Raw genomic sequence first — 27170 nt, 5'->3', positions numbered from 1 at the left:
CACAAGACCTGTATAGAAGGGGACAATTAACTATGTCCTGTCATAGCCTTAAAGACCGAACTTCACCCCATTATTTGTTTCCTTTAGTTCGTAGACAGCCGGTGGAACTCAATGCGCGTGCGGAAGCCAAGCGAGTGTTTGGCACGTAATTTTATTTGCCAACTCTTATAAACTATCGAAAAATCATGACTGAGCTTCGAGTAAAGAGAAATAGGTGAAGGATTGCCATGGCATTCCATATCAAAAAACAAAGAAGTGTTTGCTCCTTTTAAGGAAATGGTGCGACCTTTCTAGGAGGATGAAAGAACAACTATGAATATGCACTCCTCTCTTATTCACTTTTTTCTTATCCTTCTCTGCCTCCTTCTATTCTGTATTTTTACATGGGCCTACAGTTCCTGTGGTTGTGCATAGTTTCTTGTGCTCATTGGCCAGTGAAGAAAAAAAAATTATTTTCAATTATTTTGTGGTGCACCGTTTTCTTTCCATATCTTTTTTTTTTCTTTTTCTTTTTGCTCCGAAAAGATAACGCAATAGGTCAAGGAGGTGAAGATGCGTAATTAATAAATAAAATGCAAAATAATAATAAATTCATGTACCCAGTCAAAACAAATAAAAATGACTCGGCTATAAGTTTAGGGAAATGCGGGAGCCTGTCTGTATTGATCGTTCACAAAACCGTTAGCTCACGCGCGTCTGCAAAAATGTACTTTTGTAAGGTTACACGACTTGGCTTTAGGTTCTTCGGTGTTCGCCAAAATTCGATCTGTCTGGCCTTTTCTAAGACTGGCGAATTTTTCCAATAAACCGACTTTCACATCCAAGACCTTCGCCGCAGTGCGAGTTGGCACGAAGCAATGCAACAAACAAACTGCACTTCTTGGTCACTTGGATGAGTTTGTATTTTTGGAGATCACAAAAAGTCTATAGAATAATACCCTAGTAGCGATATTGAGCCCGATAACTAGGAAGCCTGAGGACGTGGCTGCTGCAGCTATACCAGGCCGGTGGGCTGGGACATCAGATGAGAAGTTGCCCAGCGGCACTTGAAATCCGTAGGATAGCGGTAGTTAGGCTTACCAAAAAAATTATCGAAAAATATTTTCAGCAAGTAGCACGTGAGATCCAGCTTCGCGCGAGTTGCCCCGACGATTCCCAAAACGATGTCTTCATTTTGTGTACTCTGTAGAGTTCTCGCCCGACCGGTGCGGCAATCAGGTGGAGCCCCTGGAGCTGACCACGTTCATCCGGAAGTGCTACGAGTTCCAAGGAAGCCGCGGAGGCTCCTTCCAGGATGCATCCTCCTACTGCCAGGTGAGCGGCTCTGAAACGAGAGCTTGAAATCAGAACGTACAGAGACCATGTTGTATGAACCATGTAGCGCAGTGTCAAAATGTGTTATTGTGCCCGAAGTGCCGGTTTCAATGGGCTACAGTTCGTCCTCTAGCGGAACAAGGCGACCGTGCTGTCGGTATTGCACGTCTCGAGCTATTTTCCCACTGTGCTAAGAGTTTCCATGAAGGTATCGCGGCTTATAGTGCCGCCACTTCAAAGGGTTTTATTTTTGTTTTGTCACTAATTGTTTTGCCCTTTTCGGAAGTCTTCTGGAAGACACGCCGCTGTCCAGAACAAATGTCTGATGTAATGATCTCACGCGGGCTTCATCATACACTAACATGCAATAACATGCAAATATATATATATATATAATTCACCATCATACAAATAATACAATATTTATACTGCTATGTATGACATTTTATGATGTTTAGGGTAGAGGGAGCTCAGTTCTCAAACCAAGGGCAACAGGGGTACTTATCTTCGTCTCGGGGCAGAGATTAGTCCCTTTGTCGAAATTTTGGCTTACTTTAGAATTGAGGCACCACATCAACCCTTGTTCGATTTTCTTTCATACTGTATGACCCGACAATATAAAATCTGTGTGGTAGTATTGCATCCAGCAACTGATTTCACCAGGGCAGGCCGTTAACATCGATATTTTGACAAGGCCAGTGCAGCCTAGAAGCCTAAAGTTAGCGCGGGCACTTAAACAAATAAAAATAACGTTGCGCAACCCGCACCACCGAAAGCACAATCGGTTTAAACCAATATAGAATAAAATATTTACAAGGAGAAAAATTGCATTGCACAAGAGAAAACAAAAGCTGAAAGGAAAAAAAAAAATAACCTAGCGGCCTATATGTCCTGGCTGCGGATGTACGATGAAGGGCAAGCAAAATTGAGTTGTGAGCGCCAATTTGTGTCCAGTCACGTGGATTTTGCCTCGCCACTGTGCTCACACGTCTGTACAGTTTCATTAACTGGCCTTTTATCGCTCGTCCGCAGTCGTGGCGTTTCCCTGCCGGGAAGCGTTTCCTTCCTTCCTTCCTTCCTTCCTTCCTTCCTTCCTTCCTTCCTTCCTTCCTTCCTTCCTTCCTTCCTTCCTCCCTTCCTTCCTTCCTCCCTTCCTTCCTTCTTTCCTTCCTTCCTTCCTCTCTTCCTTCCTTCCTTCCTTCCTTCCTTCCTTCCTTCCTTCCTTCCTTCCTTCCTTCCTTCCTTCCTTCCTTCCTTCCTTCCTTCCTTCCTTCCTTCCTTCCTTCCTTCCTTCCTTCCTTCCTTCCTTCCTTCCTTCCTTCCTTCCTTCCTTCCTTCCTTCCTTCCTTCCTTCCTTCCTTCCTTCCTCCCTCCTGCACAGTAGTCGAGCGTCTTACCCCTGCACCACCCGGCGGAAAAATGTTTCTGTTGATATGGTCTTTTGAGAAATAAAAATTACAAGGGACTTTAGTGACAAGCGAAAGCCTGAGGTCTCTTCTTGCCTAGCGTTCCTGCGATCTGCAATCCCAGATTTGAACGCGCGTCAAAGAACGCCACGCGACAGGACCGATGCCTTACCGTTGAAACGCACACTTTCAGAGAAAATGTAACAGATACTGTGCCTTTCCTCCAGAAATCTCTTCTCCAGCGTGAGGAAATGAGTGAGAAGACTTTATTTACACCGACATGGACCTCGGGGCAGGGGCTCAGCCAGGGGGAGGGTCTCCTTGCCGGCTGTCCTGCGCCGTGGCCGCAGAGAAGGTCTTGGAGTAAGCCAGGCGTAGGACGATCTTTTGTTCATTCACATTTGGGCTTCGGATGTAGGACTCCCAGGCAATTTGATCAAGGGGATCAGCTTTTTTTAGCTCCCGGAGAATCGGTGCATTGCCAGATTAGGTGATTTTGACTTCGAGGTACGTTGCAGAGATTGTTCCTGCCATCTGCAATCCCACATTTGAACGCGCGCCAAGGAACGGCACGCGACAGCCGACGCAAAATTCGGTGCCCGGCCAGCCCCCACCGCAAGCGGCGTTGAACTACCTGTCCCAGCCCCGTAGGGCCAGGAACAGCCACCTTTCACAGAGTATGCGTTCAAGTGCGACATTGTAGATGGCAGGGACGCATCCCGCCTCGCCCATTCAGAACGCCACAAAAGCTGGAGACGGTCCACGACAGCATAAGCCATAAAAGGCTATCGCCTTAACAATTGGTTTACAAGCAAGCAAAGGTGCGTTATCTGTGGGACTTGTTTCTGTCGGCACGTGAATCGCACTGGATTGATTGATTGATTTATCGGAAGGGAAAGACGCGGTAACTGTCTCACTTGTTTTCTGTGGACACCTAAGAAAAACTGATTTATTTATAGGAAGGGAAAGGCGCGGTAACTGTCTCACTTGTTTTGTGTGGACACCGCAACCGCGCCGCAAGGGAAGGAAGAAAGATGGGAGTGGAAAGAGAGAAAGAGGAGCTGTAGTGGAGGGCTACGGAGCAATTTCGACCACCTGGGGATCTTTAACGTGCGCTGACATCGCACAGCACACGGACGCCACTTCGTTTCGCCTCCATCGAAACGCAGCCGCCGAGGTCGGGTTCGAACCCGGGTACTCCCGCACAGTAGTCAGGCGTCTTACCACCGCACCACCCTGGCGGGGCTGTGGACACCTCAACCGCACCGTAACGGAAGGGGAAGAAGGTGGGAGTGAAAGTGGAAAGAAAGAAAGAGGAGTCGTAGTTGAGGGCTTCGGAGTAAAAATTGTAAATTGGTTCACAGGAAGGGAAAGGCGCAGTAACTGTCACACTTGCTCTGTGGACACCCGAACCGCGCCGTAAGGGAAGGGAGGAAGGTGGGAATGAAAGTGGAAAGAGAGAAAGGGGAGCCGTAGTGGAGGGCTACGGAGTAATTTCGACCACCTGGGGATCTTTAACGTGCGCTGACATCGCACAGCACATTTCGAATACCTGGGGATCTTTAATGTGCGCTGACATCGCACAGCACACGGACGCCTCTTCGTTTCGCCTCCATCGAAACACAGCCGCCGAGGTCGGGTTCGAACCCGGGTACTCTGGCACAGTAGTCGGGCGTCTTACCCCTGCACCACCCCGGTGGGGCTGAATCGCACTGGAATTCAGCCCCGCCGGGGTGGTGCAGTGGTAAGACGCCCGACTACTGTGCCAGAGTACCCGGGTTTGAATCGCACTGGAAGAGAGGACGATGGAAATGAAAGTGGAAAGGGAGAAAAAAAGTGCCATAGTGGAGGGCTGCGGAGTTATTTTGACCACCAATAGGGAGGTGGTGAAGGGTGGCAGTTTCTGGCCCTACGCGACTGGGACGGAAGGTCAACGCTGCTTGCGGCGGGTGCTAGCCAGCCACCGAATTTGTATCTGTTGTGGGCCGTCATTGCACCCGCCACCGCTTAGGTGGTGGACGACGGCGGTTGCAGCGCGCGTCTTCCTCTCCCTCTTCTTTTTCTTTCTTCTCTACTTTCTCTCTTCTGTCCGCATGAGGGTGCCCCGCCGGGGTGGTGCAGTGGTAAGACGCCCGACTATTGTCCCGGAGTACCCGGGTTCGAACCCGGTGCAGTGGTAAGACGCCCGACTACTGTGCCGGAGTACCCGGGTTCGAACCCGACCTCGGCAGCTGCGTTTCGATGGAGGCGAAACGAAGAGGCGTCGTGTGCTGTGCGATGTCAGCGCCCGTTAAAGATCCCCAGGTGGTCGAAATTACTCCGTAGCCCTCCACTACGACTCCTCTTTCTCTCTTTCCACTTTCACTCCCATCTTCCTCCATTTCCTTACGGCGCGGTTGCGGTGTCCACAGAAATCAAGTGCGACAGTTACTGCGCCTTTCCCTTCCTATAAATAAATAAGTTTTTTTTAATCAGGCAGAGGGTCTCCACTGATGGGGATGGGGCAGGTAGGTCACCGCCGCTTGCGGTGGGGGCTAGCCTGCCACCAAATTTTTATCTGTCGTAGGCCGTTAATGCACCCGCCACCGCTTCGGTGGTGGAGGACGGCTGTTGTTGCGGCGGGCGTCTTTCTTTCCCTCTTACTTTTCTTCTCTATTTTCTCTTTTGTCTGCACGAGGCAGCGGAGGTGGCTCAGCTACAGAGCCAGTAGCAGGCCCGTGCATTTTCTTTTCATTCTTCCTACAGCCACAACAACAACCCCGAGTATAGCGATCTTTACATCCCACAGAACACACGCCCCTCCGTTTATCAAAACATTGTTTAGGCGTTACGCTTGATATATATATATATATATATACAACACGTACTAAACGTTCATGTGGCTGCATTTCGACGTCGTTGTTGTAGCTGTAGGAAGAAGGAACAAAAATGCACGGGGCTCGCTACTGGCTCTGTGGCTGAGCCACCTCCGCTGCCTTGTGCACAGATTGATTGATTGATTTATGGGAAGGGAAAGGCGCGGTAACTGTCTCACTTGTTTTGTGTGGACACCTCACCCGCGCCGTAAGGGATCGGCGGAAGGTTGGAGTGAAAGTGGAAAGAAAAAGGAGCCTTAGTGGAGGGCTACGGAGTAATTTCGACCACCTGTGGAGTTTTAACGTGCGCTGACATGTTGTTGTGGCTGTAGGAAGAAGGAAAAGAAAATGCACGGGCCTGCTATTGATTCTGTAGCTGAGCCACCTCCGCTGCCTCGTGCAGACAGAAGAGAAAATAGAGAAGAAAGAAAAAAATTAGCTGTGGCTTAGCTCTGGTTAATGTTGTTGTTGTTATGAACTTTATTTTTCCACCGATGTAGGAGGCCCCCTACTCCCCGCCCCCGGCACGCAGGCCTATGGGAGGGAGGCGGGGCCTCCGCGACTAAAGACAGGCGAAGTGACAGTGTTTCTTCGCGGCTTCAGCCGCCAGGCGGACAGCTTGCTGCTGGTTGGCGGGGGACTCGCTCCGCAGTAGCAGTTCCCAGGCTTCTCTTATGTTTTCCTTGGCGCCAGGGGAATCAAGGCATTGCCAGATTATCTCTGGTTAAGCCTGAGTGATTGCGAAAGCAATACCTGCCTGGCTGCGCTTGGCTGTGCTGGTGGTTTGGCATGGCTTCGCCTTTTGTGCAACTAAAGGATTTACTCTGGACACAACATGGTTTTTATTGTTCGTTTATTCCAACGAACACGCTTTGCTGGTCCGTAAAGCAGTGACTCTTGGTCTGAACACTGGCTCGCTCACTGAACTTGTAGAACGTCGCCGGGCTCGCCATTCTGCGGCATAGGCGCGTTGCGTAGCCAACCGCTCTTGCCTTTCTTCATCTGTCTCCTCGGCACGACGCCGGCGTTTGAGCGCAGCACGTCGCTCCAGCGACGCCTTGTACAACTCATCAGGCATGACTAAGCGGAGCGCGCGTGCGGCGCCCCGTTTATCCGGAGCCTTAAGGCCCGAATCCATAGACACCTCTGCGTCCTACGCGCTGGGCGTTGTGCGCGCCTGCGCGGTGAGCACCGCGCTCCGGCGCGCAAAAAAAGTGGTTCACAACTCCAAGCGCATGGCGCGGTGCGCGCCCGGTCACGCGCTGCATAATCAGCGGAACCTGTCGCGGAGGCTTTTCAACCGCTTCTGGAGCGTTGTTAGAGCCTCTGTGATGAAAACTCAAGAACATACACATGAAATGTTTGATATATACGACACGAATAACGAATATACACGCTATGAATAACGAACGAGCAGGTTCAGCATCCCACCTTTGCGGGGGAACCCCAGCACAAGTTACGCGACCACTGCTATCCATAGAGCCGCAGTCACCAGCTCTTTCTAATGAAGCGCGTGGCTCGCAAGCCATAGCAGCTGCCATCGTTCGATGGCGGCGACGAGCAGCTCGTTGTTGACTTCATTTATTTGGCTGCCAATGCAGGATCACGCGCTTCCACTGAGGTGGAGATCCGCCATTTTGCCCAAAACATGCTTGGAAGGCCCGCCAGACCCGCCCCGGAAGAAACAGACGTAGAGCGGCCGCTGATTGGTCAATGCTTGCACGCCGGAATTCGGAGGCGCGCTGCCGCGAGCAGCGCGCGCGCCGAATATCTGGCACTGTCGGATCCGAGCGTCGTGAACGCGCTCGGCTCTGGGCGGTGCGTCGCGCATGCGCAGACTTCCTCTGGCCGGTGCGCGCGACGCCAAGCGCGCAGGGCGCGCGCTTCGAGGGCTTATGGAGTTGGGCCTTTAGTTTATCCTAGCGAGCGCCCTGACGCGGCAGGCCGAGGAGGCCATCACGTGGCAGCCGCCGCGCCGAGCGAAGGAACGAGTTCCTACGGCCGAAGAGACGAGTTGGGGCCCCTGCTCTCCTCTGGTCGTGACGTCATGCTGTCACGTGGTAGCTGGAGCGAAGGAACGACCTCCACCGACGGCAGAAATGTGCTAGCAGTATTGATTTCGCAATAAAAGGAAGAGTGAAAGAAAGACGCGCGCCGCAACAACAGCCGTCGTCCACCATCGAAGCGGCGGCGGGCGCAATGACGGCCCACAACAGATAAAAACTCGGTGACAGGCCAGCCCTCGCCGCAAGCGGCGGCGACCCGCCTGCCCCAACCCCATCAGGGAAGGTACCGTGCTCTGACATCGCACGGCATACGGACTTTTCTTCGTTTCGCCTCCATCGAAACGCAGCTGCCAAGGTCGGGTTCGAACCCGGCTTGTGCAGACAGAAGAGAAAATAAAATAAAGAAAGAAAAGGAAGAGAGAGAGAAAGACGCGTGCAGCCGCAACAGCCGTCGACCACATGGGATGAGGGCCTACAACAGATAAAATTCGGTGGCTGGCTAGCACCCGCCGCAAGCGGTGTTGACCTACCACCCAGCCCCGTAGAGCCAGGAACTGCCACCCTTCACCACCTCTCCCCTCGCGTTTCGATGGAGGTGAAACGAACAGCGTTCGTGTGTTGTGCGATGTCAGCGCACGTTAAAGGTTCCCAGATGGTCGAAATTACTCCGAAGCCCTCCACTACGGCTCCTCTTTCCACTCCCAGCTTTCCCCATTCCCTTACGGCGCGGTTCAGGTGTAAATTAAATTAAATTGGTTCACAGGAAGGGAAAGGCGCAGTAACTGTCACACTTGCTCTGTGGACACCCGAACCGCGCCGTAAGGGAAGGGAGGGAGGTGGGAATGAAAGTGGAAAGACAGGAACAAATGTGACATCTACTGCGCCTTTCCCTCCCTGTGAACCAATTATCTTGTTGGCTGTGAGCGAAGGATTGAAAGAAAATACAGATGTTCCGCAGTGGAAGATTTCCAGACTATTTATAAATAATTGGTTCGCAGGAATGAAAAGGCACAGTTTATGTCACACTTGTTTCCGTGGATACCGGAACCGCGCCGTAAGGGAAGGGCGGAAGGTGGGAGTGAAAGTAGAAAGAAAGAAAGAGGAGTCGTAGTGGAGGGCTGCGTAGTAATTTCGACCAACTGGGGATCTTTAACGTGCGCTGACATCGCACAGCACACAGATGCATCTTCGTTTCGCCTCCATCGAAACGCAGCCGCCGCGGTCGGGATAGAACCCGGGTACTCCGGCACAGTAGTCGTCCTACCCGGGTTCTATCCCGGCCGTGGCAGCTGCGTTTCGATGGAGGCGAAGCGAAGAGGCGTCCGTGCGCTGTGCGATGTCATTTGAAATTGGAGATCGGTTTACAGGAAGGGAAAGGCGCAGTATCTGTAACTTGTTTCTTATGGGCACCTGAACCGCGCTGTAAGGGAAGGGAGGAAGGTGGGGGTGAAAGGGGAAAGATTTCCAGACTACTTTCGACCACCTGGGAATGTTTACCGTGCACTGATACCGCACAGAACACGGCGGGAAGTTTTTGGTTTTTGCTTCCATCGTCGCCGCCGCGCTCAGGCTCCATCCCGGCCGTATGGACTCAGTAGCCGAGCTTCTTAACCACATAGTCGCGCAGCGTTTGCTTCAGCCACCGTGACTGGTCAGTTTCTATTGTTTTAAAATACGCCTGTGTAAATTTCGTTTTTGATGTTCCTCATCGGCAGCGTTCACCACCAAGTTTCCATGGCGGTTGTGCGAGTCTGACTTACCCGTTCTCCTAACTGTAACTATACACTTTAGTGGAGCCCAGTTACTAAAGTTCTAAGAGGCCATGTGATGAAGTGAATTGTAAAGCCCTGTCATTACTATAACCACACTGCCTAATTGCTAAATACGCATGTCTTCAGTTCGGTGTTCATCTGCTACAGGAAGTAATACCGCTGTTGCGTTTCAAACTTTTTGTGATTAGGCATTTTTTACGGAGGGTGCGATATGAAATTTTGTTTGCCATCAAGATTAACAAATATGCTTCAGGAGCTTATCTCTGGAAGCTAGATGATCTAACCCAGCTTGATGTGGCAGAAAGCGTTTCACAGTCAAGTTTTGAGGAGATAAATGTTTTGGGGTTTCCTGTGTCCAATGTTTCTGAGTTTAGATACGTGATGACTATAACACTTAAAAGGTCGAAAGGTTCGCTAAAATTTAAGAGAATTGCTGCTACACATTTCTTATCTGTACTGGAGGAGCAGCTGTTTACGCTTTTTGCGCTACTTCTCCGCTTAGTTTGGCGGAGGTTAGTTCAGGAGGGAGTTGCTCAATCTTGGTGGATGCTGTTATCAACAGGCCACCTGAACGATTCATTATGTGCGACATTGGGACGTTCAAACGCAACAACAAATCGGGGCATGTCCCGTTGCTGAGTTGCTGTCTAACGTTTCTATGGCGTCTATTTTCTATCCTTCTGCTTCCGGATGACGACTGCTGTGCCCTCTAGACCCGCGGCGGTCTGCTGGTGCACAGTGTGGATGAGCTGACTCTTCCGTTCATCTCGGCCGAACTTGAGCGACGTCGGGACAAGTTGAAGTCCAAACTCGTCTGGATGGGCGCCCAGCGACGTACCGGCATCGGGGCGGGAAAGCGAGGCTGGTTCTGGGTCAGCGGTAAGAGAAACTGAATTCCGATTGTGCTCACCTAAATATTACCTGTGGTTAGTCGCTGCAAAACCAAGCTTTACGAACGATATCTGCTTTGCTTCATTTTCCACGTGGTCGGCTGACGACGTCACTGAGGATCAAATACGTTTCAAGGTCAAATGCCATTAGTGATGATCAAGTGGTTAGTTAGCCATGTGTTGATGTACCGACTTGCCATTTTATGACGCACTGAACGAGACTTGTCGCTAAATAGCCTAAGTACCTGTTCGACCTTGGATTAGCTTCAAGGTCACCTGGACGGAAGCAAGCGGTCCCTGGGTTTGTACCTGCAGGAGTAGAACTACCACTCTAACAACTCCCCACGATGTGAGCTTTAAGGTAACTGAAAACAGTGCTTGGACGTATAAGCCATAACAACTTGGCTGGCGCATTAGTGAACGAAAAAGAGGAGAAAAGAACGAAATACGTAAGTTTGAAAAAATACCTGCACTTCAAGTAACGTGCGTGGAGCATTATTCGGTTTGCCTGGCATGCACTTTATCTCTGTTTACAGATTTTTCTTGAAACATTTAGCAGTCTTTTATCGCAATAAAGTGCCAGTAGCGACAACAGTTAGAGTAGATTACGAAGCCCTATCGCACGTTCTTTATATTATATACCTTTAATTTATTTGAGGCAGTTAACTTTGCTGTAATTTTGTTTCAATAGTTACCGTATAGCTTTCTAGTTACAATAATCTCGCTCTCTAAAACAACAATGATAAGTTAAGCATCATTTTGACAAATAACTGGCGCTCAACGTTCCTAGAGAACATGATTTACGATACTGGCTCGTAGCGAAACATACGTAAAGCTAGAGTGTAGCGAAATTCGGAATAGTTTGAAACGTCGATCAGGCACCGAAATACACAGTCAAGACGAGGGAAGCATAGCTAATGTTTAATATTAAATTTAACCTGCAGCTTCTTTATACACACCATTGTATGCAGGTGAGCCTGTACGTGACTTCCTCTGGGCTGAGGACCAGCCCAACAACTACAATGGTCAGCAGAACTGCGTGGTCATCGACGGTGGCCGGAAGTGGCGTTGGAACGATGTCACCTGTGACCTGGACTACCTGCCCTGGATCTGCCAGTACAGTGAGTGCTTTTTAGGAGGTTTCTATTGGTTCTCTGAAAAATTGGCTGCTCGCCCGACATGTTTGGTAGAGACTTCGCAGATAGATACCTAAGTCGCGCAATTAAGAAAAATCGCACGCTCACTATTCAGGCACACTGACTCCCGTGCTGTATGATGCCAGTGCAGGAACTCCAGATGTTCAAAACTTGGCTGGAGCCATCTAGTACGTTACCATCGTACACGAAAAGGCGTTTTAAATTATACCTTGCTGCTTTAGTTTTGCGCGTCCTTTGACGCATAACTTGTAATTATGAATAGCGCTGACAAAAGAAATAAAAAACGCATAAAGCTGAGCTTGGCTATTAGTTAAAAAATGAGTTGCATTGTTCGGCACTTATCGTACCGGTGTCAGTGTTATGAACGATTTTTATATCTTTGCTGAAACTCTAGTACCAGTGTCCCGTAGCTTTACTCAAACTCTCTATTCAGTATTTCAATATTCCAGGCCACTTAGAACGAAGATTAGAGTCACCTGTAATCAATTCTCAGTATACGAAATTCGTAGTAATCGGACTTTTCCCCTACAGACAAAAATACGAAATCACAAAAATATGGGTTTCGGTCACAAAAATAATGCCTTGCGCGTCTTACCTTTAAACAGACTCACCCTTTTCAAGAACTTGATACGGCCAGGTGTTTCTGCCTGAGCATTGCTTACGCATCATGCCATACCATGTGCAGAAACTAGAAAGCGAAGTTGCTCTCGGATTCAGACTTCCCATATTGTCTCTCTTGGTTAATCACTAACCGTACGCAGTAGTTTCACTTTGAAAGCTGCTTCTTTTGGGCCTCTTCGACAGTTTCCAGAAGCAGCGCATAAAAATATACTGTTGAAATCGAAGCTGTTCGGCGCGCGCTCAGTTAATGATAATTTGCTTTCAACTTCACCTTTTATTGGTTTTTTAGTACTCATAACCTTCCAGAGATTGTGTCATGCGCAAGATCTCAAACAGCAGATGCATTGAACGTAATGGCAGACTTTCAGAACTCTGCTGGTGTCAATGTTGACAATTTTCTAGCCCTACTCGAGTTTTACCTTAAGTCCACTGTTATGTCGCTTGGGACTGATATGTACGTGCAGAGCAGGGGCATTTGTATAGGGTCACGCGTTGCCCCAGTTCTATGTAACATCTTTTTATCTTTTGTTGACAGAGCTATTTATACACCCCTTAATGGTTCAGGTTTTAAAATATTTAGATATGTTGATGATTTCTTAGTCATTTTGGATAAGGGCTCTGCAGTGATTCAAAGTGTGGAAAGCGTTCTTTCTATTTTTAAGATTCAAGACAAAGGACTTACTTTTACTCATGAACTACCTGTGGACAACAAATTGCAGTTTCTTGATTTAAATAAGAAAATTTGTGATGGGGAAGTGTGTTGGAAGTATTTTCCCTGGGCTAAAAAAGAGTTACTTCCCTATGGTTCAGCCCATTCAAAGACTGTTAAAAGAGTGATAGCTTCCCTTTGTTTGGAGTTGGCCTTGTTAAAATCATGCGTACATATGGCAGAGGAAAGCTTCAATAACCAATCAGAAAGGCTTGAGGTGGCTGGTTTCTCGGTTATGATTATTTGTGGGGTAGCAGAGTCTCCGCTTCAGAAAATGAAAGGAGAAAAAAGGATGGCAGATAAGTTGAGAAATAAACGCCCACAAGTGATCCCTTATATACATAGAGTTGCGCACTGCCTGTAAAAGGTGGCAGGTAGGTATGAGGTGCCACTTGTGTTTTCTGCCCCCAAAAAACTGGGTGGGTTCTGTACTTAACAGGGAGGAGAAAGAAAGCACAATGCGATAAGAAGCATGTAAAGAGTTTTATTGGATGTCGGATGGGAGTGATTTATGAGATTCCACTGACGTGCGGTAAGTTATATATAGGGCAAACTGGAAGATGTATCAATGATAGAATGAAGGAACACGAGAAGTCCATAGAAAATGGGAAGGGGTCAAATTTACCCTTGCACTGTCAGAAGTGCAAGTGTGAGCCATTGTTTAGCAGGCTTAACATTTTAGGGAAGAGTCGGGATAAGATGGATGCGCGAAATTTTAGAGGCGTTCTGGATATAGAAGAAAGAAGACACATGTACTAGTGAAGCTTCGCTGAGTTTACGTAGAAAAGAATTTACTTTTATTGAGGAATGTTCTTGAGTAATGCAAAGAACGAGTTTATTATCGTGCCTAAACCTATTATACTTGGGCCTAAAGCTGTTATTCTTGGACACCTCTCACGTATTGTGGCCATGGTAGTCTAAAGATTATTTTTCCTTCAAGTACATGGACTTCAATCAATCAATCAATCAATCAATCAATCAATCAATCAATCAATCAATCAATCAATCAATCAATCAATCACGTCTTTATTTCCTTTGAAAAGGAGGAGTACGGGACTAAAAGCTCGGACAGCTTGACGAGGTCCCGACCCCTTACAAGTCAGCAAAAAGCAAGATGACGGCCAGTCTTTCATCAAATTTACAAAAATAGACAAGTAGCAAAGAGCATGGAACAATATACACTGTAAGTGGCAAACACAAGAAAAACAAATAAACGAAAATGCCGGCACAAATAACTTTAACAATAAAATAGAAGCTGTCGATTAGAATGCGAACAAAATGGAATCCATTATTTTAGTCCTGCAAAAAAGCAAGTTGGCAAAAAACATTTGGTGATACCCTTTTGGTGGCAGGTAGGATCAAACTCCTGCCGGTTTAGTAAGTTTAGCAGCGAGGGTAGCGTGTAAGATAAAGATTGTTGATCATAACATGTTCTAGGTGTGGGCACAAGCCACATTTCTTTATATCTGGTCTGACGATCGCTTGCGTTCACCTGTAATTTTGCAAGACGAATTGCATAATCCCTGTGAAACTTAACAAAATCTTTATAACGTAGCATCAACCTATAATTGTAAAAGGAAAATAAAGGAAGAATATCATATTTTGGAAAAAGAGGTTTCGTGGAGAAAGAGTAATGAACATCAGCAATATAACGCACGGCTCTTTTCTGCAGCAAATATAGCCTGCGCAAATTTGTCACACCAGTTGTGCCCCACACCATTATGCAGTACTGCATGAGCGATAACACTAAAGCATTGTAAAGAATGATTTTCACTTTGGCAGGGAGAATGCGCCACACACGAGCAATGGCACCGGTGGCAGATGAAAACTTCGATTGGCGATAGTCAATGTGTTCATTCCAGGCAAGATATGCTTTGAAAAATGTACTCCAAGACTATTTCGTTGCTTCGTAGACATGTTGGCAGGTTACAGTTGTTTCAATACACAGGGACTTCACAAGTGATGTTGTTTGGATGGACATGTTGGCAGGTTATAGTTTTTCAATACATAGGGACTTCACAAGTGATGTGTTGTGGATGGACATGTCCTACTGCACATGTGTGGTGTGGTTATTAGTGTGTGACTATGTGACTATGTGGTGGTCTTTGCGACTGTCCAGCGTGATATCAGTTTCTGGGCAAAGCAGAGGTGTGGAGAAGCAAGTGAGTGTAGAATTGGTGACTGCCATACTTGGACGATGTTTATATTCCGTGGGGAAGAAAGTGCCAATATCCCCTTGGCAAAGAAGAGGAAGATGAGAAGATGTACTTGAGTGTAGAAGAAGAGGAGGGGTGAAGAGGAAGTGTTTTCAGATCCATATTGCAGTTGGGAGTGTGCGCGTGTGTTGTGTCTCTTCGCTTGTGTTTGTGTTTGTTGCGCCACCTTTCTGGGTATGAAGCAGATGCTTGTTTATGGCTCCTCCAAATTCGTAATAATAGAATTGTGTGACAGCAGCTGTTCGTTGTAACCGATACGCTGTGCCCGAGATGCAGTGCAGTGAAAAGATGCAGTGCCTTATAAGGTGATAGTATTAAACGAGCGGCCATTAAAAATACCGTTATAAGTCGGCCGGACTGTTCTACTGGTGCAAATCTCCGCTTTACATTAGCGGCTCCTATTAGATAGATCTAAACAAAAGGGTCCTTTGTTAAGTATCCCTCAGACTATCTCTGCAACCTCTGTACACATCACCAACAGCGCTCTCCTGCTTGTTATATAATTTCAACTGCCTTTAGGCGAGCGCGCTAAAAAATGCTTTTTGATGTGCTGGCATATATACACAAGCGATGTTCATAAGCAGCCCCCCTCGTAAGAAATATTCTCCAAGCAAATGAACAAACACTATACACATTGCTTTGCATTCGGTCTAGACAAAAAGTTAAATGTTGACGTATCTACCTTTCCATACCAAATGTATGCGGCTTGTAAACGTATAAACCATAGTAAGGTCTGAAGTTGTACTAGTTGATGTTGCATTCCTTTCCGGTATTCTTCTCGTTTTCGTTCTATATAGAAGCACGTTTTTACAGCCAGCGATTCATGCTTGGCAGTTTGTGCATTGCGACAGTCTTTTAAAACAGCGAATCCTTACATTGGGCTAGTTGGTCTTGTGTCATCATAAAGTTATGCGCGTTGCGACAGAGTTGTAAAGCAGCTGCATTTTATTCTATTTAGCAGAAGTCTGGGACTTCGAGGCTTAGTTAACAAATAAAGTACAACAGCGTTCAAAATAGAACTTACGTTGTCACTTTTTGTTTCTGCGGAGAGGGGGTATTCAAGGTAAGCAGGATGCTTGCAGAAATCTTTAAATCTCTAAACAATGCTTTCAAGAGGGGCGGCGTTCTGCCTGAAACTTCTTTTTTTTTCTTGCGTAAAAGTTAACCCTTACCTTCTCTTGGCAGAATCTAAGTTGGAATGTTTGCTCTACGTGCAATCACGAGTTCTCTCGAGAATACGTGAATTAACCAAAATGTTAGATGTTTTTCATCCTGCGAAAATGTTATGAACCATACGGGAAAAGATTTCGGCCTTTGAAACTCCGCTATGACGTCACTATTTGTTTTTTCTGTGAGGGTAGTGGACGTTTTGCTTCACGCCCTTGTATTTTCATCTATTCTGGTGCATATCCTCTCTGACTGTTGTTGTTTTGATGGAGAATCATGGTTAATTTCCAACTCAATGAGGAAGTTTTCCCACGTGGCTGTTTTTGCATACGCTTTCTTCGGAAAGCCGCTAGAGAGATGGAAACTGGATTCGGGATGTTCTGTTTAGTTTTAGCAGGCGGTCATAGTCATTAAAATTCTGCCGTCCTTGGTTCTAGCCAAATGAGAAACCCTCGAACAGCGCCCGAAAAAAAAAAAACAAGTGCTTTTATGGGATTGTTTTCTGCTTGCTTCCCCTTCATGGATCACTGCCTTGTCGTGGCGGAGGGGCTTGCGAAACTTGATGAAGTCGTGAGCTCTGCTGTGTAGGGCCACCCAAGATAGACAGGTCACGGCAGAGTTCTGACAAAATGTGATTCACTGGAGAAGGTAATGGCAACCCACTCCAGTACTTCCTGCCAAGAAAACCCTACGGCCAGTCACAATACCATTAATGATATGGCGCCGAAAGATGAGCCCCCCAGGTTGGAAGGCGTCCCACATGTTACTGGGGATGAACGATGAACAAAGGGCGATTCCTAGTAGCTCCAGGACGAATGAAGCGGCTGGGCTAAAGCCAAAAGGACGCTCAGTTGTGGATGTGTCGGGAAGCGACCGGAAAGTCCGATGTTGCAAGGAGATGTATCACATAGCAACATGGAATGTAAGATCTATGACGCAAGGTAAACTGGATATCGTCAAGCTAGAAATGGACAGATTGAGCATTGATATCTTGGGTATCAGCGAGCTCAAGTGGACCGGAATGGGAGAATTTAACTCCGGCGACCATTATGTCTTTTATTGTGGGCACGGATCCAAGAGAAGGAATGGGGTCGCTCTCATAGTAAACAGAAGAATGGGCAAAGCAGTGCTAGGTTACAACCCCAAAAACGACCGAATGATTTCACTTCGGATCCAAGGTCACCCTTTCAACATAACAGTTATCCAAGTCTATGCACCGACCACTACTGCTGAAGAAGCTGACGTTGAGAGACTTTATGCAGACCTACAATGCCTTTTAGACCGCACTCCATCATCAGACGTCGTTTTTCTCATAGGAGACTGGAATGCTAAGGTAGGGAGTGAAGAAATATCCGGAATTACAGGCAAGTTCGGTATTGGTGAGCCAAATGAAGCTGGGCAGAGGCTAGTAGAGTTTTGTCAAGAAAACAACCTGATCACAGCGAATACTCATTTTCAACAGCACAAGAGGCGCCTGTACACATAGACTTCACCGGACGGTCTGTACAGGAATCAGATCGATTATATTCTTTGCCGGCAGAGATGGAGAAGCGGTATACAAGCAGTAAAAACAAGGCCTGGGGCCGATTGTGGCACCGATCACCAGCTTCTTGTTGCCAAAATTAAGCTTTGATTGAGGAAAACGCAGAAAACTAGACGGCCTTTCAGGTATGATCTGGATCAAATTCCATTAGAATATGCTGTGAAGTGAGGAATCGATTTCAAGAATTAGAACTAGAAGACAAAGAGCCCGAAGAGATGTGGACTGATGTTCGTGATATAATACAAGAAGTTGCTACTAAGGTAGTTCCAAAGCAAAAGAAATGCAAGAAAGCAAACTGGTTATCTGAAGAGGCTTTGCAAATAGCTGAGGAAAGGAGGATGGCAAATTTATGGGGGAAAGAGGAAGATACAAGGCTCTCAATGCGGATTTTCAGAAAATAGCAAGGAGAGATAAGGATGCCTTCCTGAACATACAGTGCCAAGCAGTTGAGGACAACAGCCAATTAAGGAACACAAGAGCTCTCTATAAGACAATCAAAGACATCAAAGGAAGCTTCTGTGCTAAGCTGGGCGTGATAAAGGACAAACGAGGCAAGGACCTCACTGAAGCCTCAGAGATAAAGAAGAGGTGGCAGGGATACACAGAAGAATAGTACAAGAAGGACCCGAATGTGCAAACCCAACATAAGACGGTTGTGAGTACTGATCTCGAGCCGGGCATCCTGAAGAGTGAAGTTGAATGGGCCTTAGCCAGCCTTGCTAGGAACAAAGCTAGCGGAATTGATGGCATTCCAGCTGAGTTGCTTCAAAACCTCAACCATGACGCTGTTAACATTCTGCATACATTATGTCAAAAGATTTGGACAACCCTGCAGTGGCCATAGGATTGGAGGAGGTCAGTTTACATCCCCATTCCAAAGAAAGGCAGTGCCAAAGATTGTTCCAACTACCGCACGATCGCGCTTATTTCGCATGCTAGCAAGGTGATGTTGAAAATCCTCCAAGGTAGGCTGCAGCAGTATGTGGATCGGGAGCTTCCGGACGTACAAACTGGGTTTCGCAAGGACAGAGGAACTAGAGACCAAGTTGCCAACCTTCGCTGGATCATGGAAAAAGCAAGAGAGTTCCAGAAACCCATCTACTTCTGCTTTATTGATTATGCGAAAGCGTTTGACTGCGTAGATCACAGCAGATTGTGGCAAGCTCTCCAAGAGATGGGAGTTCTAATTCACCTCATCTGCCTCCTCAGGAACCTGTATGAAGGGCAAGATGCCACAGTCAGAACTGGGCATGGTCTTACTGATTGGTTTCCGATTGAGAAAGGAGTGAGGCAAGGCTGCATACTGTCGCCCTGGCTATTTAACCTATATGCTGAGTGCATCATGAGGAAGGTCGGTCTGGACGAGTCTTCAGCTGGAGTGAAGATTGCTGGAAAATGTATCAACAACCTTAGATATGCGGATGATACCACTTTAATGGCAGAAAGTGACGCGGAACTCAAGAGACTTTTGATGCGCGTACAAGAGGAGAGTGAGAAGTTTGGGCTTAAACTGAACATTAAAAAGACAAAGATCATGGCGTCTTGCCCTATCAAGTCCTGGAGCATCAAGGGACAAGAAGTGGAAGCTGTGACAGATTTTCTCTTCTTGGGCTCTAAGATTACCTCGGAAGGAGACTGCAGCCATGAAATTAGGAGACGCCTGCTTCTGGGAAAGAGAGCAATGGTTAGCCTTGACTGCCTAGTAAAGAGCAGAGACATTCGTCTGGCAACCAAGATCCGTATAACTCGTGCTATGGTCTTTCCAGTTGTGATGTATGGATGCGAGAGTTGGACTGTGAAAAAGGCTGACCGCCGAAGAATTGACGCGTTTGAATTATGGTGCTGGCGAAGACTCTTGAGAGTTCCTTGGACTGCCAGAAGATCAAATCAGTCAATATTGTCGACCATAAATCCTGACTGCTCATTGGAGGGTCAAATTCTAAAGTTAAAGCTCAGCTACTTTGGTCATCTGATGAGAAGAGAGGAGTCGCTGGAGAAAGATTTGATGTTGGGAAAGGTTGAGGGTCGCCGGAGAAGGGGTAGGCAGCGAACGCGATGGTTAGATGGCATCCTCGAGGCACTGCAGATGAAGTTATGTGTTGTTAGGAAGGTAGTGAGAGACCGGAAAGCGTGGCGTGACATGGTCAATAGGGTCACGAAGAGTCGGACACGACTGAACGACTGAACTGAACTTTCTGCTTGCTTAATGACAGACTGCACGTTAAAGAGCGGTCAGAGGGGCAGGACGATCTGCAGTTCCGACGAACTTGACAGACAAGTTTCTCAAACGCTACTGCTGGCAGGGAATGCTCAACTGTATTAGACAAACTTGCTAGAAAGCTGAACATGGTAGGCACCGGCATTAGATGAGCGGGACTCAGCTTTAGCGGCAGCGAGTCTTCATGCCAAAAACAGACGCCAAAGTGTACCAACTTTAAGCAACGGTATCCAACCTCTTGTTCAGAAGTGAAGGGCAAATGCGAAAGCACTTCTCGAGAGCACACATATTCCTTGATTTGCCCCTCCCAGGAAATACTTGATGCATTTGAGGAAGAGGGAAACAGCAGAAATGAGCATCTGAAACTGAAAAACTTTCTAATTTGAGTGCAAGCTTGCATGAGCGCATATTTCCAGTTACTGTGGTAACGAAAAGATAAGCAAAAGTTAAATACGTTTAAAACAAACTTGACGAGAGATAGGATTGCTTCGCTTGGTTCTGCTAGTACCTCGTGTTCAGCTGACGTCATCGCATCCCTATCACGTGGTCTCTGACGTTATTAGCAATCAATCGCCTTTCAAGATCAAAGATCAAATTCATTAGTCATGGTCAAGTGGTAAGTAAGTCAAGGGATCATGCTTAGCATAAGACACTAGGCGAGACTTGTCGCTAGACAACCTTACTCCCAGTTTCACCTTGGCTCAGCTTCAAGGTCGGAACCAGGCGGTAACCGTGTTTTTACCTGGGGGATTATAGACATCTTTGTTAAACATAGTGCGAAAGAATGTGAATAGCAAGCAACATACAACACATGATGGGCTTTGGCCTCCAGCAGTGGCACAGACGCGCCCATTCAATATTGCGCTATAACAGGGAGCTCGTGTTGGGTGTTAAAATAAGCATTTTTGCCATCTCCGTCTTCACGGAATGAATTGAATGTAAATTGCGAGTGGCACCAACACTTTATAACGACTAGGTGGTCAGCGCCTGTCCATTGTTGTGTGTTCCTTCTTGTCCATATTCCTTCGCAATGTGTTTTCAGTTAATTCAAGTTCACCGATTAGACTACGCCATAGTACTGAATTTATTCCACGTCTTCTTAGTTGTTCAGGTGATTTCCACCATGTGAATGTAGCGTTGCATTTTTGTGTTGCTTCAGCCTGTACGTGAGGACTGCTGAGGATTTACATAACACGTGCGTTGCTTCGGCGTCTACGTGCGGGCTATCCTATATAATGTTCCACTGATATGTGCAGTATCTGTTTATAACAGTGCGAACAATGAAACTGGTGGCCTTCCCTCTATAAATATCTCAAGTCATCACCATTTCTAGCTTTTTGAACCTACGCCTGCGCCAAAGTACTGCAAAGCTCTACAAAAAAACAAAAAGAGGCGGGCAAGAGAAACTTTCTCCGAAACCACTGACTTCTTTCCAAATCCATCTTTTTTGTTTTTGCATTCAAGCGATTTACTCAAAAGCGACGCGGATTGCAGAGGAGCGCCTACACCACTTTCACACTTGCACGTTATCATATAGATGACGCGCACGGTACTGCTGAAAAGTCTAGCCTCACTTACCAGAGCTCGGCGCACGATTTCCACATGGTTTGGTTGCCTGAAAGGAGCATGACGACTCATTTTGGCCTGCAGGGCTTTTTGTAGCAGATATACTCTTTTTGGCTTTGCCATCGGCAACGTTTTCCCCCAAATTAGGGCCAAGCTTAGACTGAACTTCTTTCGCACGCATCGCATCGCTGATTGTGAACGGTTATCTGCGCCAGTCTGTAGGATTTATGGTTGTATTGATTCATTTCAGCGGTTCAAGGTTCTACAGTCATAAATGAACCTGCTTCAGCTATTGTGTGCTCTGGATTTGCACGCTTCTTTGTTCTACTTGTCTACCTTGTCTGCGCTGGCCGGCCGCTAATATTCCTCAGGAGAGCCCGAATAAATAAGGCGCCCAATGCAATTACGTAAACACATTTCTGCATTCTGCCAACAAAGGCGTAAAAACAAAATAGAAAAGAAAACAGCAATGTTTAAGCGCAGTTAAAGTTTGACGAGAGATAGCCTAGTTCTGCTGACACTACGTGTTCAGCTGGCGTCATCGGGCTCCCGTTATGCGATCTCTGATGTTAATGGGAATCAATCACCTTTGAAGGTCAGAGGTCATATTCAATTGGTCAGTCACGTAGTCATGCACGAGCTTACCATATAACATAACGCACTAGGAAAGACTTGCCGCTAGACAGGCTAAGCCCCAATTTGACCTTGGCTCAACTTCAATGTCATCCGGACGTAACAAAGCGGCTCCACGGTTTGTAAATGGAGGAGTAGAGTCCTCGCTCCAAAAAAAAAAAATAGCACCGTGGCAACGTCGCGACAAGCCCCGCTTACTAAATTACAAGCGCAAAGAACGAACTTAGATTAAAAAAATAGGCTTTCCTATCAATACCGAATCTTGTTTTGTGACGACGCTTCTATTTATATTGTCGACAATGGCCTGTGATAAAACAGGTCGGGGAAAAATTAAGCAAAAGTGAAGAGGGCTACTAGATCAGACAAACTAGTTATGATGCTCAGGAAAATGGCCTGCGCGATGCACTTAGAGTATGTTCAGTATGAAAGCACCCTTTCAGCCGTCCTACTCTCAACAAGAAAATTTTCTCGCCCCACTGTTTAGCTCCTTTAGAAGCAGTACTTTTTTCATGGTGAGCGCGACCGGCACTTAGGGAGCAAGACCATCAGAATGCGGTGGATCGGAACTCGTGGCAAGCGGGGACGGAACGTCGTAGCTATTGCCGCAATTTTTTTTATTTTTGACTAAAGCGATGTATTAAAACTCAATGCGTCAATCACATTCATCCACTGAGGCTGCTTAAGCTGACTACGGAGAACGTCTGTGAGAAATGTGACATTTCCAATGAAGTTTTCCCTGACCGATCGTACATTTAGGCACACCGTAGCTATCGCCGCAACTCTCGCGCTGTGCATCGCACGTCATCTTCATCAACTCCCATCTTTGCACATGAGTTTTCGCGCGTTATATTCGGTTTAAGTACGGTAATTCAAACACACCATTATGTTTTTAACTGCGTAAATTGTTCCCTTTAACCATGAACCGTTTCATTCGTATCTTTGAGAGAGGGTTTCGTTTACAAAGCAATTATTTCGTCGTGTACATTCTGCGACTGCTGTCCAGGTGTCCTGTTTCTCCGAAGTCTCTTTCCCCGTGCTTCAGTTGCAACACTTTGTAGGCAATGCGGTTTCATGTCTGTGTGCCATGTTTTCATGTGCTTATGCACATATTCGTTTTAATTACGTCCATGGTGCGTGAAGACTGCCCGAGTATACTCGGTCTTCAGGGTGGTTTATCGCGATCTGATTTGCCGGGCTTAAAATTAGGCATGAACCATGGGTTGATCTATTTCGTGGCTTGCCTGTGTTTTGCAACCATAACTGATTAAAAACATAGCCATGAAGCGCAAGCTCAACTTTAAGGTGTAAACTTTCGGCACTTTCGCCTCTCTGTTATGCGCGGCTCTGGAAAATGATCAACTTTGCGCTGTTGCGTAGGGTATAGCCAGTCGCACGAATAAATTTTGCCAACGTTTCTAAACTAAGAAACATTTGAAAAATGAAAAGTCATTCGTAATCAGCCGAAGCAGTGAAATTTAATTTCTTTCTAATCTTCAATGATCTTCGTTCTAGTTTATCCAGTCCTCGTCCAATGAGGTAGGATTTTTTCGTCAATCCAGCAGTTAAAGAAAAAAAGTATATAAGAGCCATTAAAACTGCATTTGACTCGGAGTGTAGAGCTCATTACTAATTACCGGTGCAGATGAATCGTGAGACAACTTGGAATGGCAGCTGCGGCTCATTAAGCTGGAGACTAGTTCTCTTCATTGCTTTAACTACGCAGATCCGTCCAACTGCGGCAGCCCGGATCGACAGGAGAACTCCACGGCGACAGGCAAGGACTACAGGGTGGGGCAGGAAGTGGTGTACGATTGTCCCACCGGAAGCCTACTAGTCGGAAGTGTGTCACGGAAGTGCGCTGCGTCAGGGTTCTGGACCGGCAGTGCACCGTCATGCAAGTGTAAGTACACGCCGAGCGAACGACCCCGCCGGGTGTGGCGCAGTGGCTACTGCGCTCGACTACTGTTCCCAAGGATGCGGGATCGAATGCCGGCCTCGGCGGCCGCTTTTCGATGGAGGCGAAAAGCAAGGCGCCCGTGTGCTGTGCGAAATCAGTGCACGTTAAAAAAACTCAGGTGGTCGAGCTTTCCGGAGCCTTCCACTACGGCGTCTCTCATAGTCTGAGTCGCTTTGGGACGTTAAACCCCGCAAACCAAACCAAACCAAACGAGGAGCGAACGAGCGCGGCATCGCTGTGTTTTCTTATCAAAGAAGGGATTTACAGTCCTTATGTACCGTATTTCCTTAACCTCACTACTCTCTTCGTTCGTATAGTCAATAGGAGTTGAGTTCTACTTCAAATCTTTTTCCCGAGACGCTACTTGCAGACAGCATGAGTCGACCTCAAAGCTACATTATTTGTCTGAAACACTTTTCGCACATTTATTATAAATGGCACCATATACTTTTTTATGTACGTAATAGCCTACGCTACAGTGTGATACGCACATTAATGCATCCTGTTAAATATTTTATGCCACTCCCGTCGGAGGTGCAAAGCTGCTTTTACTTATGAGTACGTAAATTTGAAGATAATATTTTAAGCAGAACTTAGGAAAATAGAAATCTTCCGAATCGGTAGTAGATCGTCCACGCTGGAAACGTAGCTTTAGGAGCTAGACATGATCAAATGTCGAACTACAGGTGTTGTCACCAGTGCTGTTTTGAAGGCGAACCGCAGAGAACACTTTGAAGCACCATTCACTTTAAACTCGCGGCAACCTATCTTTTTTTCTGTAACCACTTCACAAGCTTAAATTCATTTGCAGGAAAATTATTTTTAAGTTTCAATGTCGAGCCAGTAAATTCAACTTGTGGTTCAAGGGCGAACGACGACGCAGGCAGAAACAGAACCAAATGATCAATTCTATCAATTCTTACAAGAATATTTGGGCGGCGTTGTCATAAATTCCCCTTTGATTAAATGATATAAGCCTTTAATGGGGGGGAGGGGGGGGAGCTAAAGGCTTTTGAGAGCTAAAGTCACGTATAACAAAGCGCTGAAATTCTCGTACAGCTAATTATTAAGGGGTCCCTCAGTCGATACTCGTGGTAGTAGTTCAGTGCATGAAATCCATAAAGATGCTCTTTCTGCGTATTCGAGTTAAATTTAAAAGGTTTGCGTGGAGCTAATGGTTCGAAAATAATTTAAAAAAAAGTGCTTCTGGCGGCTGCCCGCTACTCCATTCGGGCGACACCTCTCCGCACGCTCCCTTCTCGACTTCGGACGCGCCCAATTTACGCAAGCGGGACGGGGCGTGGTGGGGCGACGTCGCGACTTGTTTTCTTCATTTTTTCCTATGCGTAAGTTGAGGGGGCAGAAAGCGGAGCATCATTTTGGATCGTCGATATGTTCGATGCTAATGAGGTGAGCTTATCCTTTATATATTTGCGTTCCGGACAGGATTTGCGGGACATAATCCCCCCTGTGCGTTTTCTAGCTTTTGTAAATAGCATTTCATAAGCCCGTTGACGTACAAAATCACGAACAATATATTCGAGAAAAATGCAGAAAACATAAGCGTTCATTTGATATCGGGAGGAAAGTGTGACGAAATTTATCGGCAAATCCACACGCGCCGTTAGTGCAGAATATATTAAACGAAAAATTCGTCATGCCAACGACAGTAATTCAATGCAAAGGGCCTTTTTTATAGGAATTTTCGCGCGAAATAAAATGCGAGTTGGAACTTGGCACAGCGCGCAAAAAAAGTACTACCAAACACTCTTTGACAAACGCTGACATAGTAATAAAAATGACATCTCGGAAATTCCGCCTTCCCCGCATTCACAAAGCGGCATCCGTAGCTGCAGAGCTGCACTTGCAAATGCGCTTGAAAGGCGGCGCTCGCGACCCCACATATGCAGGAAAACACCGGAAGCTCTTGAAAAGAAGTGTGTACAATCGATCAATTTACAGCTAGTTCTTATTCGAAAAGGTTTAACTCTTCTGATATGTGCAAGTGGCATGGCGACGCCATGTTTATTTCTTGAAACGCAATAAGATTCATGTTTTCTGCACTAGAGCTGCCTGGTAACGTTTTGCCATGCTAGTAAAGCAATCAAGGAAATTCTTTCCACAAACTCCGTGGGACACACACACACACACTCTCTCTCTCTCTCTCTCTCATACAGGAACTCACGCATGCATGCACTTATAGGATAAAAAAGTTTTAGTATGCGCATGGGGCCTTACATAGGCACGACTCACGTATTTGGCGGAGCGCTACTGCACGTGTCGTGATTGTGCGGATGTTCCGCAGAAAGACTTTGCGCAGAGCGGGAACAAGCTACAATGCGAGCGTAATAATATTCGTAGCGCCATCTCACGCCCCTTAGAAGAACGAGATGTCAACCGAAGTAGACCCTTCGGGAGCCCAATTTGGGGCCTCTGCTGGACAAAAGCGCGGCTTTGGTTCGCCATTATTTTAGGTGGCGAGTAGTAGATATTTAATTTTGAATGAATCAGGAAAATACCTTACTCGAGCCTAGTGTAAAATAAAATTCACCACGAATAAATGCTACTTCTGTGCGAGATTTGAGCGCGAACAAGGGCAACGTTAGGCCTTGAGATGTCTTTATTTTTTTTAAAAGCTCTGAGCAACGCAAGACTAAAAACTAAAACAGGCGAATAGCTTGTATATTATTATGGAGCGTCATTCACAACCCAAAATTTAAAACAAATAGTCGATTAAAAGTAATTACAGCCTAAAGACGTATAAGGAACTTGGTGCTTCCTGAGGTTCGCGCAATTTTTGGCGACGAAATGCGCCAGCTAAAGATCTTGAAGTTTGTGCAGAGCGTCAGTGGAAAACAGCTCATATGCGTCCCGTACTGCGCATGGTTCAAGATTCACATCCACTGCGACGGAACAACAAGTGAGTTGCAAGCGTGCACGTTTCGCAGCAGTGCCAAATCATCTGCAATAATAATAATAAAAAAAAAAAACACGCGAGGCGTGTGTGTTTGCGCCTCAGATTACGGCCATATATTCAAGGGTGTCTCGCACCTTCTGGTTCTCAGTGATAGCAATTCGCAGCCGGTTTGATGTGAGCACCTAAAGACTGCGAGTTTTCCTTTCGTATACAATTAATTGTA

The 27170-nt window shown here is 46.6% G+C and overlaps 1 protein-coding gene across 1 annotated transcript in view; it reads left to right on the top strand.

Moving 5' to 3' along the window:
- Positions 1-27170, top strand: part of LOC146178096 (P-selectin-like) — a 342299-nt gene that overhangs the window by 228062 nt on the left and 87067 nt on the right. Inside the window, exons 7-10 of the mRNA XM_084577931.1 lie at positions 1190-1314; positions 10067-10232; positions 11215-11364; positions 23797-23973. Coding sequence (XP_084434057.1) covers positions 1190-1314; positions 10067-10232; positions 11215-11364; positions 23797-23973 — 618 coding nt within the window. The remainder of the gene's footprint in view (positions 1-1189; positions 1315-10066; positions 10233-11214; positions 11365-23796; positions 23974-27170) is intronic.

The sequence above is a fragment of the Amblyomma maculatum genome, chromosome 9, assembly GCF_055883805.1.
Source record: "Amblyomma maculatum isolate TAMU_Amacu chromosome 9, ASM5588380v1, whole genome shotgun sequence".
NCBI classification, from domain to species: domain Eukaryota; kingdom Metazoa; phylum Arthropoda; class Arachnida; order Ixodida; family Ixodidae; genus Amblyomma; species Amblyomma maculatum.
This window is presented reverse-complemented; position numbering and strand designations above follow the sequence as displayed.